The sequence below is a fragment of the Berghia stephanieae genome, chromosome 7 (genome assembly GCF_034508935.2).
Source record: "Berghia stephanieae isolate SIO BIC M18660-M18661 chromosome 7, UCSD_Bste_1.3, whole genome shotgun sequence".
In the NCBI taxonomy this organism is placed as follows: domain Eukaryota; kingdom Metazoa; phylum Mollusca; class Gastropoda; order Nudibranchia; family Aeolidiidae; genus Berghia; species Berghia stephanieae.
In genome coordinates this window covers 28,196,047-28,210,553 of record NC_088366.1, presented here as the reverse complement: position 1 = coordinate 28,210,553, position 14,507 = coordinate 28,196,047, and the positions used below count along the sequence as shown (strand labels likewise).

Sequence of the window (14,507 nt, the reverse complement as noted above, 5' to 3'; positions counted from 1 at the left end):
CAATGTTCTGAGTTCCATTTCAGCAGATACAAGGTAATTGCAAATTCACCAATAAATGTTATGACTTAACCCTCTCCTATACCAAAAATAGGAAAATTGGAGGTGGGGGGGGGTTAATGAAATTTCAAACAGGCCAGGAATGGAAACCGATGACAATATAGCTCACCGTGTGTTTGCTCCACTTGTCTTCTCATAACGATCTTCCTACAGCTTTCATCAAAATCGTTATCGTTCTTGTGAGCTTTCAGACAGTCTAAAAGTTCCTCTTCATCCCCATCCAAACGGCAGTAACGCTGTGGGTGGAAATAAAAACATTTATTTCATTGCATTGGTTAAAGGTTGTTTTTTTTTTTTTAATATTATCCCAGTACAATCAGTGAATCCCTAATTTTTCTATCATCAAAACATATAATCAGAGAGAGAAAAGAAAAGGCAGAAAGACAAGACAGTTTAATTGCAAAAGATTAAAACATTAAATCCTACTATTGAATATGTTAGCTCAAGTACGAAGAAATCAATACTTGCTTTCTTTGGTATGAAATTTTACAGAGAGTAATAAAATGCTTTAGTCATGAATGAAATTGTATGATTTACAAAAGATCATTTTTATTTCCTCTTTAGATTAAGGGTACATGTTATCAATTAGAGACCAAATTTGATTGTAATCCAGTGGGCTTTTGAGTTTATCAAATCTAACCAAGAAAAAAAATAATTCAAGTTTAAGAACCTTAGGCTGCAGATTCTTCTTACCTTAATCATTCCCTTACAAGTGTGGAGCAAAACGTAATCTCCATTCATGTTTTCGTCTTGCTGCATGACAAAACAGGTAAAAATTAGAGAGAGAAAAAAATAGATAAAACTCATATCATGTGCAATGTATTTACATACATGGGTGCAAGTAGGTCAGGTAAAAAAAACTGTAATCCATCTTCAACAAATTCAAAAAAAGGCTGAAACTTATTTTGAAATATGACCTATTGCCTCAAAATGATATTATGTTGAGATGATCTAAATGCTGGAAATAAATCAAAATCCATTTCAAAAAGCAGGGAATCTGGGTTAAATCGGATATCTTACACCCATGTACACAATGTGTCAGTCTTCAATGATGATGACCTGGCGAAGGCAAATCCTGGCATGGACATAAAATTGTTTTTAAAAATTCGGAATTTGCATGTGAAAAAAAAAGTATCAACCCATGAGATGCAAAATAAGGCAAAGCTAAATCTTTACATGTGAGATTAGAATTTACAAACATATGATATCAAATCTTTGATATTAAGATTAAATTACATTTACTAAAGCATATAACCTTATCTATTCAACGAGTAATTTTTAAAATAATAATGAAAGAAGCGTTGCTTTTACAACTCTTCTTGCCATTCTCTAATGGAAAATGAATGTTGTCAATTTAAGTTCAAGATAAGCTGAAATAAAGAACAACCAACCTCTCTCTTGAAGACAAGCTTGTGACAACTTTCGCTCAGTTTCTTTTTGTGAGATCTCAGACACTCCAAGACCTTCAAGGTAAAACAATAAACAGATGAGGAAGCCATGAACATGAAACACTCAGAGTATAAGGCTGGGAATCGACTATTTCAGCAAAGATCTGAGGCTCTACAACGATGATAATAATGGTAATAATAATAATAATAATAATAATAATAATAATAATAATAATAATAATAATAATAATAATAATAATAATAATAATAATAATAATAATAAAAATAATAATAATAATAATAATAATAATAATATAATAATAATAATAACAATAATAATAATAATAATATAATAATAATAATAATAATAATAATAATAATAATAATAATAATAATAATAATAATAATAGGGAGGAGAACAAGAAGAAGAAGAAGAAGAAGAAGAAGAAGAAGAAGAAGAAGAAGAAGAAGAAGAAGAAGAAGAAGAAGAAGAAGAAGAAGAAGAAGAAGAAGAAGAAGAAGAAGAAGAAAGAAGAAGAAAGAGAAGAAGAAGAAGAAGAAGAAGAAGAAGAAGAAGAAGAAGAAGAAGAAGAAGAAGAAGAAGAAGAAGAAGAAGAAGAAGAAGAAGAAGAAGAAGAAGAAGAAGAAGAAGAAAAAGAAGAAGAAGAAAAATCAACAAAATTTTCAAATGCTAATAAATATATCTGATCCTCAGATTGATTTACTTTGACAAAATTAGTTTTGGGCTATATATAAAAAAATAAAATTCCTTTAATATCTCTAACTCTGATTTTGTTTTTCATTGACAGCAAATCTTACTTCTCCTTTCCCAGGCTGAATGTTAGCACAGAACTTGGAGACATCAACGCTGCATTTCTTTTTCAATTCTGGATCCAAGTTGATAGATTCACCCTGTGTTAAAGGATAAATATATAATAAGATGAATATCATTAGTAATTTTGTCACTTCTAACTATCATTGTTATGTAGAGCAAAAACCATTAGCAAACGATAGACTGTCTGGAAAAGTCCAGTCGCTAAAAAGGATTGAATAGACAAAAATAATACAAAATATAGACTTAAGCGCAATGTTTACAATGAACTTGCACATACCAATCAACAATCGTTATTTCATTTTTTTCCTCTCCTATTTACATTGGTTTTTCTTTATTTCTATTTGCACAAACACTTTTTTTTTACCCATTGGACCTAGAACTTCTTTTGTATTTAATCACAAGAAAAAGTTCTATCACTCGCAAAATATATTACTTTAAATGCAGACAGACTATAAGAGAGTATAAGACATGTCTAGTTGGATGATATGAAATCAAATGTCACATTTCAGCCACAAAAAGACTTCCAAAATGTCTGTGTATATATATACTGAGTAAGGGTCAGGTCTGTAATTAGTATGTACAAAATCTCTATTTTAGTTTCCACATATCACATGCACATTTCTTCAATATTGTCACAATATTTCATGATAATAATTGCAAGCAGCATTTTTTTTTTTACATAAATCAATCTTACCCTTTGTAAAAGTTCAAATCTGAGCTCCTTGCGGCACTTACGACTAACTCTATGTTCCTTTTCCATCAGGGTGTCATTGCGTACATGTTCACTTAGGCATGCTACAACCTCGTATCTGGTGAAAAGAACCAATCATATCAATATCAGTCAGAGATTCCAAGAGCTTTGGTTTCACATTATTTATGAAGAGGAAGTTTTTTTCAAGAGCAGTGCGGCTCAGCAATATAGTCTTTACTTCGTACCCAAAAAGTACAGAGTTCGAATACCTGCTGCACTGTGTAGTTTGAACAAGTCACCTTGCCTTAGCTCTAAGGAGTTAAATGCATATTATCAATAGCTTGCTACCCTTTACATAGGATGCTAGTTTATTGCAAAATACTTTCTGCAATCAGCATCCTATCCCACTGTTTGGGGTCCAGATAGCACCATCGGCAGAGAACTTATAATAGTCCTTCAAAGCCAGAGTTAATCCTGGTTTCCATAGCATCAAATGGGGAGTTGCAATTGCTTTCTACCCTTCAGAGAGGACACGCTCTACCAGATCTAACAGACATCTACCCAATCACTGCTGGGTGGAAAAGAGGATCAGAAAAAAATCCCGACTTCACAGAGTTTTGGTTTCAATCCAGGTCCCTTTGCAAGTGAAGCAAGTGCTCTACCAACTGAGCTATGGTAGATCATGCTTCCCAAGCAAAGACAATTCAGGGTTGAGCTGAAATTTTTTTTGTTTGTTTTGTTCTGTTGTTCTGACCCACCAACAATGATTGTGTAGCTGGGTCTGTATGATCTGGTGGAAAGTGCTTTAAAAAGGACTAGCAAATAATTATATCTCAATTCAATGCTACAGAAGCCCTTAAGGTTTATTTGCTCATTATTTGTCATACAGTAATACGTCATACAGGTAATCCAACTTACTTGGTATTTTTGTTTCTACAAAGTACGCTGATAGCCTCGTTGCAATTTGTCCTGAACTTGTGGTTGAACCGCAAATCTTTCAAAGAAATCTGGAATGATTGAAAGAGAAGAACAATTTGACCCAACAACAAAACATTTCACATCACAGCCAACTTCCACATGATGAAAAAAAAAAAAAAAAGCAGTCCTTCAGAGCCATTAGCCATTAGCTCTATAAGGCCGGAGTTTATTTTGGTATCTGTACCCTTTAGATAGGACACTAGTCTATCGCAAAGTACCTCCCACCAGGTCTAACACACCCAGCTACCCAATCACTGCTGGTGGACAGGGGGTCAGAAGACAATCTAGATTTCACCCAGGATCGATCCCAGTCCCTTTATGCGTAAAGTCAATGCTCTATTAACTGAGTTATTGGGACGCCATGCAACCCCTTTCCCCACTCTCAAATCAAGAAAAATATGTGTGTTGTCTGACAAAAGAAAAGAAATCAGAAATTTCTGGAGCCCATTAAATAAAATAAAAAATTCATAATACTCTGAATAATATACTTAAGGGGGGGAGCGACACTAAAAATGATGAATTTTGACCCAGTTTGCTAAAATTAGATTTTTCTGGGATGTTGTTATGTGACCATTTGTCTGCATAAAAAATTGCATGAAAACTTCATCTGCAGTTTTTTTCTACTCAAAATAACGTATTTTGTGACCCATAGTATGGTTAAATCCTGCCCATTTTTAGTTTCAGTGGACTGATTTCATGAAAGAATATCAAATAGTCTTTATAACTAAGTAAAGGCAAAAACATATCAATGAAAAGTAAAAACTCTCCTCTATCTTCAACCAATCACTTTGTTCTTAATTATGTCATGTGGTCACAATCCAATCAGAGAGCGAGAGGAGAGTTTTTCCCCAAACTCGTTTACTTTGACTTTTAAATGCGTTTTTCTCAAAACGGCAATTTTCGTCACTAAAAACCTCCTCCCTCCGTTTTCAACCAATCTTCTTCAAACTTTCTACAAATGAGTGTCATACAAATACGCAGGTCCCCTAGGAGCCGGATTTTTGAAAAAAAAATTAATTTATGAGTAATTTGAAATTATGTAACTTTTTTCAAGGGGAATAATCGAGTAATAACTTTGAACTTAATTTTTAAAGTTTCTAATTAAAAAATAAAAAATCGGGCTTCTAGAGCCTCTTTATTTTCCTTTTTTTCTACCTCTGGCCAAAATATTATGGCAATGGGTTGATAAACAAAAAAGCCTTAGACTTTGTTGTTTATTTTCCAATATGGCGTCGTTTTCATAGCAACGGGCAACTTTTTTCAAAAAATATTATATGCAATCATCCTTCCCAAACATATACTTTATGACTGTGCATAGAAGTTTAGGATATTTCATCAAATAAAAAAAAATGACCCTTTAGTGTCGCTCCCACCCCTTAAAATAATCATTATATATATATAAAATCATTTATATATATATATAATTGTAATATTTACCACGATGTTGGAGTCAGTCTACATCGATGTTTCAGGCCTTTCAGCCATCATCAGGACTCCAACATCGTGGTAAATATTACAATAATAATTCGCTCCATTGTTACATGTCGAGCACTATTCGTACCATATTTGTATCCAACACATATATATATATATAACAAAACAAACAGGGAAAAAAAAGTTACATTGCATAAAAAATTGCTTAATCTAGCTCTTTTGTTAAAATTTGAGACATCCAACCCATGAGTTAATAATGCATAAATCTATCAATAAGCACAGGTATAAAACCTGATCTCACTGATTTCTTTTTTTTTTTAATTGTGTGATTTGTAATATTGAAATACCATAATTATCGCTTCACAGGATCCATTGCAATGACCATCATATTACAACATAAATGATGGCAGAGTGTGTCCATTTTTTCATTTCCTTGAGAAATCAGGACATTTTCCCAGCAAATAAACAAATCATTTTGATTGACAGAACTTTTAACTTGATAAAGTCTAATTGTCCATCATCATATATATCGCAAATTATCATTTTTACAGTATTGTCCGCATTTTTTTTCAAAATCTTAATCATTTTTGTTCTCCACTGTCGACATTTTCATGGGTTAGGATTGGCCACTATTAGAATGTAAAAGTGTCTACCAGACAATGGTGATGTGTAATGAAAAGCTCACTGAGTTCAGAAAGCAATCCAAGATTTTTTTTTTTTTAATGCCAAACTTGTCTCCACTCGACTTGATCTAAATAGCTTTTGTTTACTTGATTACTTCGCGATAGCCTAGGTATGTAGTTGTAAACTTCTTTGAATGTGAGGTGGCTTTAGAAGTGTCAAATAGAGGGGAAAAAAAGAGAGATTTTCAATTTTTGTTGAATCAGAGGAAACCAGAGTGCACTGTATTTTGTCGTTTTAAAAAATCTGTTAAATTCACTTTTGTTCATTACTTTTTAGCTCCTAGAAGCTTAGCATTAATCATTCTTTCTTTCATTCATAAGTCTCAACTCAATATTTTGAAAACGGAGGAACTTTAAGCAAAGTGCCAACTAAACAGTTGTTATAACAAATCTAACCCAAATACTTCAACAAATGATACCCTATATATGTTCATACTGTTTACATTAAGTTTGAAAAAAAATATGTAAAATAAAAACGACACATTTACCAAATTATTACAAAACACCAGAGGTTGAGAAGGGAGACAAACGGAGGAAACGGAAATAATGGAGCCATAGAGGAGAAAACAGGGATAGTGGATTTCTGCTATACAGCGGAAAATTGAGACCAATGTTAATATATCAACAAAAGCGCTTACCAGCTGGTGATGTTCGATGCCAGCAGCACATTTGGCATCCATACCATAGCTATTCTTGTACTCAATCAAACAATCTAACACATCACTGGGCATGGCATCGTTTTCTAGTTTATCCTGTTAGTGATAAAAAAAACATAAATTAAAATTTTTGTCCTCCCATTTTTTAAATCCAATTTGGAAGTACATGAGCATGTGCAACAATTTCAGGCCATAGCTAAATTGCACATGATATTATTGATCTTGGCGGGAATGCAGAATGGAAAAGCCATTGCACTTCCAACTGGGGGAACCCATTTTTGAGCCCCGCGTAGGCTTCTGGGTTTTTTTCTCCTTGAGCGGTAAATCTAGCCTCTAATATTCACTTTGCAGTTGATGCTTAAGTTATCTTGATCATTCTTTAAAAAGAGCCTAGAGAAAACTTTTCAAAGAGAATGAATGATTGATTTATTGTGAAATATTTATGGGGGCCATGGAAAGGACTGAAACAAGTGATAGTAGCAAATCTTCAAGTGTTTCGTTTGTTGTTTTTAGGGATTTTACGGTACTTGCAACACTATTGGGTCATTTTAGCACCAGTAAAAAGGAAGATTGTAGATCTGAAGTAAAAAAGCACCAAAGAAAAAGCAAGACAAAGGGAATGGGTTCAAATAGGGAACAGAAGATTCCAAGATCAATCCACCTATGCGTCTATTTTGACATTATCCAGGCACAACCAAAAGATCCCACTATGAAGGATATACTCAAATGTTTACATATTATTCAAAACTAATTACTATGAAAGTAGATAACAGAGAGAAAAACAATATTCATATCCCACAACTCAAATTGAGTCATCACATTCATGAATATGAAAGGGAAGAAAGGGGTATAGTGAAATAAAAAGACTTGAACAGCAATTCAATTTGCCTCCAATATGTCTTGACAAAGTTAAAGATTTTTTTTTTTCCTTTAATTTGCTTTTGAAGGGAATAAAAAAAAAATTTAAAAAAACAAACCCTGAGTGTTTATAGAGCACAATATCCACTAAATAAGTTCAAAGTGCTTTACAAGGGGTCTCTAGCCAACAGCATAGCAACACTTAACATTTAGGACAAGCTTTATAAGCGGAATTACAATTTTTTCCTGACAGAGACAACGCTGTTAACAGCCAGGAACTCATTTTACACCCGAGTATGGTAAAATAGTGTTAGTAAAGAGCCTTCTTTAGGACTCAACTATGCACCGCTTAGAGCGGGTCTTGAACCCTGGACCTTCCGAGGCCTTCACTATAACACATAGCTGCGCAGAGGGGAAATCTGAAGTGAAATTTTGTGATATATTTGTGGATGCCTTACATTACAGAACTTGGAAATCATGGGAGTGCAAGCCTTCATCAAGATACGGTCCAACTCTAGATTTTCTGACTGTTCCTCGGTGAAATCCACCACCACTTCTTTACACTTGTCTGACAGGTCCTCGAGGTTAGTTTGAAGGCACTCCATTTCCTAGTTGGTAAGGTATGGCAAAAGGCATGCGTGATGATGGATTAATAATTATCATAATTAGAGTTGTTAATAATGATGATAAAGATGATGATGAGGAGGAGCATAACGATGATGTCGAGTATGAGATGATGAAGAGGATAATGATGATGACGATAACAGTGAAATTGTAAATAATGATGTCATTGGAATTGGTTAATTTTGAAAGTTGGTGATGAAAAAACCTGCCCCCCCCCCCCCCCCCCCCCCCCCCCCCGCAATATTTTAAGCAAAATTTCACCAAAAATGACCTTCAAATAAAAATATTTCAACAAAAATAAAAATTTATTAATCAAAAAATAAATAAATATTATGAACTTGACTTTACTGTATAATGCATACTCTTTATAGATCAGAATTAAAGACTTACCGCTCCTTTTACTTTGTGTTCATCATCATCAGAGCAAAGATCAGACAACTCCAGCATACAAGCATCCTCAACCTCTGGGTGGAGCTTGATTCTCATAGAGCGTTCCTTCAATACTCTTCTTACTTCATGGCTGCATTGTTTGGAAATCTACCAAGGAAAGAAGGAAAGGGGGGAGGGAGAAGGAGGGAAATTAAACCAAAAAAAAGAAAGAAAAAAGAAAATGAAAACTACAGTGACTGTATCTTTTTTATGTTTTTAAGGGTTTTACGGCGCTTGCAACACATTTAGGTTATATCAGCGCCAGTAAAAAGGAAGAAAATGGGATAGTAAAGAGTTATAGAATTACAATTAAAGCACCCAAGAAAAAGTAAGACATAGGGGAACTGGGAACAAATAGGGATCAGATGTAGATTCCAAGAGCACACCACCAATGTACTTAGTTTGAGATCACCCAAAAGTCTCATCCAGACACAAGCACAGGTCCCAACTAAGAGGAATACACTCAAATGTTTACCAATGATATAATATAATATGTAAACTAAACATAATACAATGTATAACAGAGAGATGATTTACAAGGAAAAAAATATCATCTCCCAAAACTATAACTATACATTCGACTGTTTCCCTCCCAGCCAAGGAGCTCCGGCAAGGATCAGGACAAAACTTAAGTAATCTCATTCCAAGACAATGACAGGAAACAATTGGGAAACGGGTATGGGGGGATAGAAGACAGAGCATGTACCTCCCTGCCCACTATGGGAGGTCAGGATCCCCACCCAGTGACTGTATCTATAGGAGGGTTAAATTCAAGCATATCAAAGTTTATGTAGTTTAAGAAGGGTAGTAGGTGATGTTGATGAGGTTTTGAGAGATATTTGGATTCATATAGAGAAAATTCAAAATTGTGATATTTTTTTTTCCTTTATCCGACATCTATATTTCAGATCTTCATGAACGGAAGATGGGGTTTGGAGTGCTGAAAAGTGATTTTCTGACTTTTCTCACGTTTAATAATTTTATCAATATTTTTCCTTTAAAGGCAGTCTTTTCTTTCCTTTTTTTTGATCCAGCACAATTTTGATTGGGTGCCTAATGTAGAATTTGAAGTCAATTCGCAGCCTACATATTTTGTGGGAATGAAGATTAGATGTTACTCTAGCTAAAAGAATATTTATAGGATATTTTGAATTTTGACTAATTAATTTTTTTTTTTTTGTTTTTGTTTTTTTTAAAATAACAGTCAAGAGTGAAAACTGGTACTTTTCAAATGCATACAATTTTCAGAATCTAAAGAAAAACTTTTTTCTAGTTGTGATGGATTAGCATTTGAGAAATATCGATGGTACATTTTTTGTTGTTTACAATTAATAAGATGACCATGATATCATGGCAACAGTATATTATCGTATTTTTCTTTAATCCTAAATTTAATGTGACATATATCTCTCTCATCAAGATTGAAAAGTTTTGCTGCAAAATTTTTGAAAAGTCAGTAATTAAAGAATAAAAACCAAATTTCCTCTCATTAATATTGAAAAGTTGTGCCAAAAATTTTTTAATGGGGGAGCTTAAATTTTAGGAATTACACCCCTTAATCCAAATTAAATTATTTCAATTTCCATCACAGTAATTACCTTCTGTTCAGCAGGATTGTTTGAACGCAGGTTTCTGTGCAGACAGGAGAAGATCAAGGGACCACTCTCAGGTGCCATTTTACGAGGGTGATCATAATCTATGGCATGGCATATCTTCTTGGCATCACGTTTACAGGCAGTAAACAGGTGATGGTCCAGTCTATATTTAGTAGGAAAGAAAATTGAAAACTCTCAAGTCACAGACTAAAAGAATAAATAAGTTCAAAAGCAAAAGTGGTCCTTCACAGTCATAAGGTCCATGGGCCGGAATTAATCCCTGTTTCTATAGTGTTAAACGGAGAGTAATAACTGCTTTCTACCCTTTGGATAAACTTCGCAGCGGTGATGGGGGCTCGAACCTGTGACCTTACTGGTAAAACAACTCTGCCTGGCCGGGGAGATTGCGACGGTAGAGTCACAATCTCCCCGGCCAGGTGGAGTTTTCATATCAGTAAGGCCGCGGGTTCGAGCCCCCATCGCCGCCGCAAAGTTTTTATTCTCTGTTGTCTTATGGCACTTTTCTACTCACTTCATTTCTTGTAACTTTAAAACCACAAATTCAAATATCTATCTTTTTGGCATACAAAATCTTTCAGTTCATTTCGCAGATAGAGCCTAAGTTTCCAATGAACTTTCTTCGATGCTTCCACCTGAAGTTCCATATTTTGATTTTATTCTTGTTCAGCAGATGTATAACTATCACTAAAGATGAATGTCTTCATTGTATAGCTTATTGACAAACTTGTGTTTCTAGTATTTGAACAAGCATAGAGCTAATTAATTCTAGTTGTCTAATTATTTTAAACCACACATCTTGATATCAGAGTGATGGGTAAATTCTTTTAATGTATTTAAAAAAAACAATGTGCAGAAAATCACAAATATAAAATCCATCTCAGAAACATAAAATATTACATCTATGTAGAGGTATCAGCAGAAACATATAACTCTAAGAACTTGACATTTTTAAAAAATCTGATGATGGAAAAGTATATATTTTACACATAAAAAAAGAGACATATGGCCTGTCAGGCACCTGTCCACAATTTTGACAAAGGCAACTGTGTTTCACACCTGAGAGACTTAAATTTAAAAAAGCACGAGGGAAATGAGTGTGTATTATTCTCTTTTCTAGGGGCATATTGTTGGTGTTGACACCAAGAACTACTTAAATTGATGACTTTGAAGATGCACAGCAGTCTTTCAGTCTCAATGAGCCAGTTGGCCTATATGAAGATGAAAAAAAAAAGAAACTGAGAAATTTTAATTTTTTAAAAACGAACTTACTTAAAATCCCTGACAGCAAAATACTGTATCCTCAACAAGTGGTCTTCGCAGTCATCTGTCATTCCTTCATGGTCCAGGTTCTCAAGTAGACAGGTGATGATTCTGAAGAGAAGAAAAGAATAGAGAGTGATGACAAATATATAGTGTAACATTATTCTACGTCAATAATTTGAGCTTTGAGCTAGAGTATTTCTTTTCTTTTCTTTTCTTTTATTCATATAGTGCAATATTAACTGAAAAGCTTTACCAGGGATCCAGCCCAAAGCAAAACTTAATATGTAGGATGAGACATGACACTTGTAAGGCCCTATTACAATCTTTTTCTAGACAGACAATGCTGTTACACCCGAGTGCAGCGAGAGACTAAGGGTAAAGATCCTTTTCCAAGGACTCAACTACGTGCAGCCCAGAGCGGAATTTGAACCTAAGACCGACTGGTCCAAAGGCAAGTGTCATACCACAAGACCATAAAACTGCACAATGATTAACATATAGAAAATCTGACATAATAATATACATAACTAAACAAAAGTCATGCCTAAAAAGTCTCTCAGCACACAGACATCTTGTTCAAATTATGTTCATTGATATTTTGAAATAAATATTTTCACTTTTAAAAAGCCATTCAGAATTGAAGAAAAGTCTCTAAAATCTGAAAAAGGTATTTAGGATATAATATAATCCAAGAGAAGAAATAAAAAACAACAAACGAAAAAAGTCATCCCCTATCAAAGAAAGCTGATGATGATTTTTTAATCGTACTGATTTGTCTGGCACTGTGTCACACAGAAATTACCAGATTTTCACCTTTCACCATAATGTTTTACTTTGCATTCTAATTTGTCCTGAATTGAATTTTTTTTTTTTCAGAGTTGATCACAGCTGCAGAAATCAGCCGAAAAAGCCACTTACTCTCCCTGGCCGGGTGTCCTATGTGCACAGGCAGATGTTATGACATCACCACAGGCCGTCTTTAAAGGAATGTCCATTCGAATATCTTCTCCGACATCAGCTATCTCCAGTACCATGGCAATCTGTCGATGAGATAAGATGATGTGAGTTTAAAATACATACTGCTATTGCTGCTGCCCTATCAGACGATAATGTGTTGGTGTTATCATTGTAAATTTCATGTTGTTATCAACGTTGTAAATTTTGTTGTTGGCGATGCTGTTGTTATTGTGATGATAATGGTGATAATAATAATAATGATTTTGGTGGTGATCATGGTAATGATGGTTAATTGAAAGCAGAAAGAAGAATACAAGGATGTTGAAGTGGGTGAGGTGGGAGGAGGAGGAGAAAGTGGAGGACAATTAAAAGCTTATGGAATCAACTTTACTTTTTTAAGTTATAAAACAGCGAGCTGAAACATATAAACACATTTTTTTTAAATCTTTAAAGGACTTTTATACTTTACATAACTTTAGAATATTATGGTATGAGGAAATCTTAAACATAAGCCTTGGGCAATTTGATGATGTCCTGGTAAGGTACTTACCATTGAACTGAAACATCACAGTTTCAAATCTCAGAAACTGATGAGTTTTTATAATAGGTCTCAAGTCATAATTTTAAAAAAGGAGGAATATTTTGCGGCTTTCACGGAATGCGCATTTCATTATAACTAAACTGGAGCAATATGCTCCCAATAATGACATTACTGGTAAAATATAGAATTATTCACATAAAAATCATACTATAAAAAGGAAAAAATTGTTAAAGAATTAAAAAACATGAATAAGTCCCTTGCAACCAGACCATATACAATGATTTTTGAAGATGTATTGATACTACCAAAGGCCTGGACCCCAAGCTGAAGATAATAACAGAGGACTTGAAACAAAATTCTCTTTATTCATCCCATTGGGGAAATTTGTCCCAAGGGTCTATTCCAAAGGATGACTGGAATAAACCAGGTTAAGTTTTGCTGTTGGCTAGGGGCTCCTTTAAAGAGTTTTGAGCACATTTAGTGGATATTGTACAATATAAAAGCTTAAGTTTTTGGGTTGTTTTATTTTCCTAAAAGTTTTTCCTCTGACCCCAGAGTTGTAAGACTATCCATATATATATATATATATATATATAATATATATATATATATATATATATATATATATATATATATATATATATATATATATATATATATATATATATATATATAAATATATTACAGACGAACTGAGTTATCGCAATTAAAAATACAACAAAAACACAACTAACTTGTATTGAAGAAGGTAATATTTAAAAACTTTGAAATGTTGGAAAGGGCAACTCATTACCTGTGCCTTGCACTCTGATCCAAAATCTTTATGCTTCTCATCAGTTACCTCCTTCATGAGGCAATCTAAGGTTTGACCATTGGGTCCCAGGCCATCACAAAATTCACTAATCTCTTCGCGGCACGCGGACACGATCTCTGGACTTATCTTGTAGTCCTTCATCAATATAGCCCTGAGCTCGAATACCTGCTTGGCACATTCAGGGCGGATTTTCTTGCCTGGTGTGACGTAAAAGGGTAAATGAATATAATCAAACAAATTGACGTAAAAGGGTAAATGAATATAAACAAACTAATCGATTGAAAACTAGTGCAACTGAATATTCTGTTGTACCCTGAAAAAAACAAACAAACCAAAAGCGTTTTAAAAATGTGGCCAGAAAACTTCATCATCATTATCATCATTGCCTTTTTCACCCTGGGTCAGGGTATAGGCCACCGACGCAGTTTCCATCCTTCTCTATCCTGAGCTAACTTTTTTATCTTGTTCCATGTCTTATCACTTCTCTGTATATCAGCTTCTTTAATTCTTCTCCATGTTCCCTGTGGGTTCCAGTCCAATACTTTCTTTGTGACAGTGGAGTCATTCTTTCTAAGGGTGTGTCCAATCCACCTCCATCGTCTTCTTCCTATTTCCTCTCCCACTGGTTTCTCCTGTGTTCTTTTCCGTACTTCTTCATTTTTAATTCTAGCTGTCCATTTTAT

At 34.1% G+C, this 14,507-nt stretch overlaps 1 protein-coding gene across 1 annotated transcript in view; it reads right to left on the bottom strand.

The window, feature by feature from the left end:
- The window catches only part of LOC144976516 (Golgi apparatus protein 1-like), a 55,640-nt gene that overhangs the window by 14,340 nt on the left and 26,793 nt on the right, over positions 1-14,507 (bottom strand). Inside the window, exons 7-19 of the mRNA XM_078920808.1 lie at positions 13,804-14,021; positions 12,431-12,552; positions 11,519-11,620; positions 10,232-10,391; positions 8,595-8,741; positions 8,039-8,188; positions 6,705-6,818; positions 3,890-3,978; positions 2,975-3,089; positions 2,265-2,357; positions 1,449-1,520; positions 751-810; positions 167-293 (exon numbers count right to left, since the gene is read on the bottom strand). Of these exons, the coding sequence (XP_078776934.1) occupies positions 167-293; positions 751-810; positions 1,449-1,520; positions 2,265-2,357; positions 2,975-3,089; positions 3,890-3,978; positions 6,705-6,818; positions 8,039-8,188; positions 8,595-8,741; positions 10,232-10,391; positions 11,519-11,620; positions 12,431-12,552; positions 13,804-14,021 (1,569 nt within the window). The remainder of the gene's footprint in view (positions 1-166; positions 294-750; positions 811-1,448; positions 1,521-2,264; positions 2,358-2,974; positions 3,090-3,889; positions 3,979-6,704; positions 6,819-8,038; positions 8,189-8,594; positions 8,742-10,231; positions 10,392-11,518; positions 11,621-12,430; positions 12,553-13,803; positions 14,022-14,507) is intronic.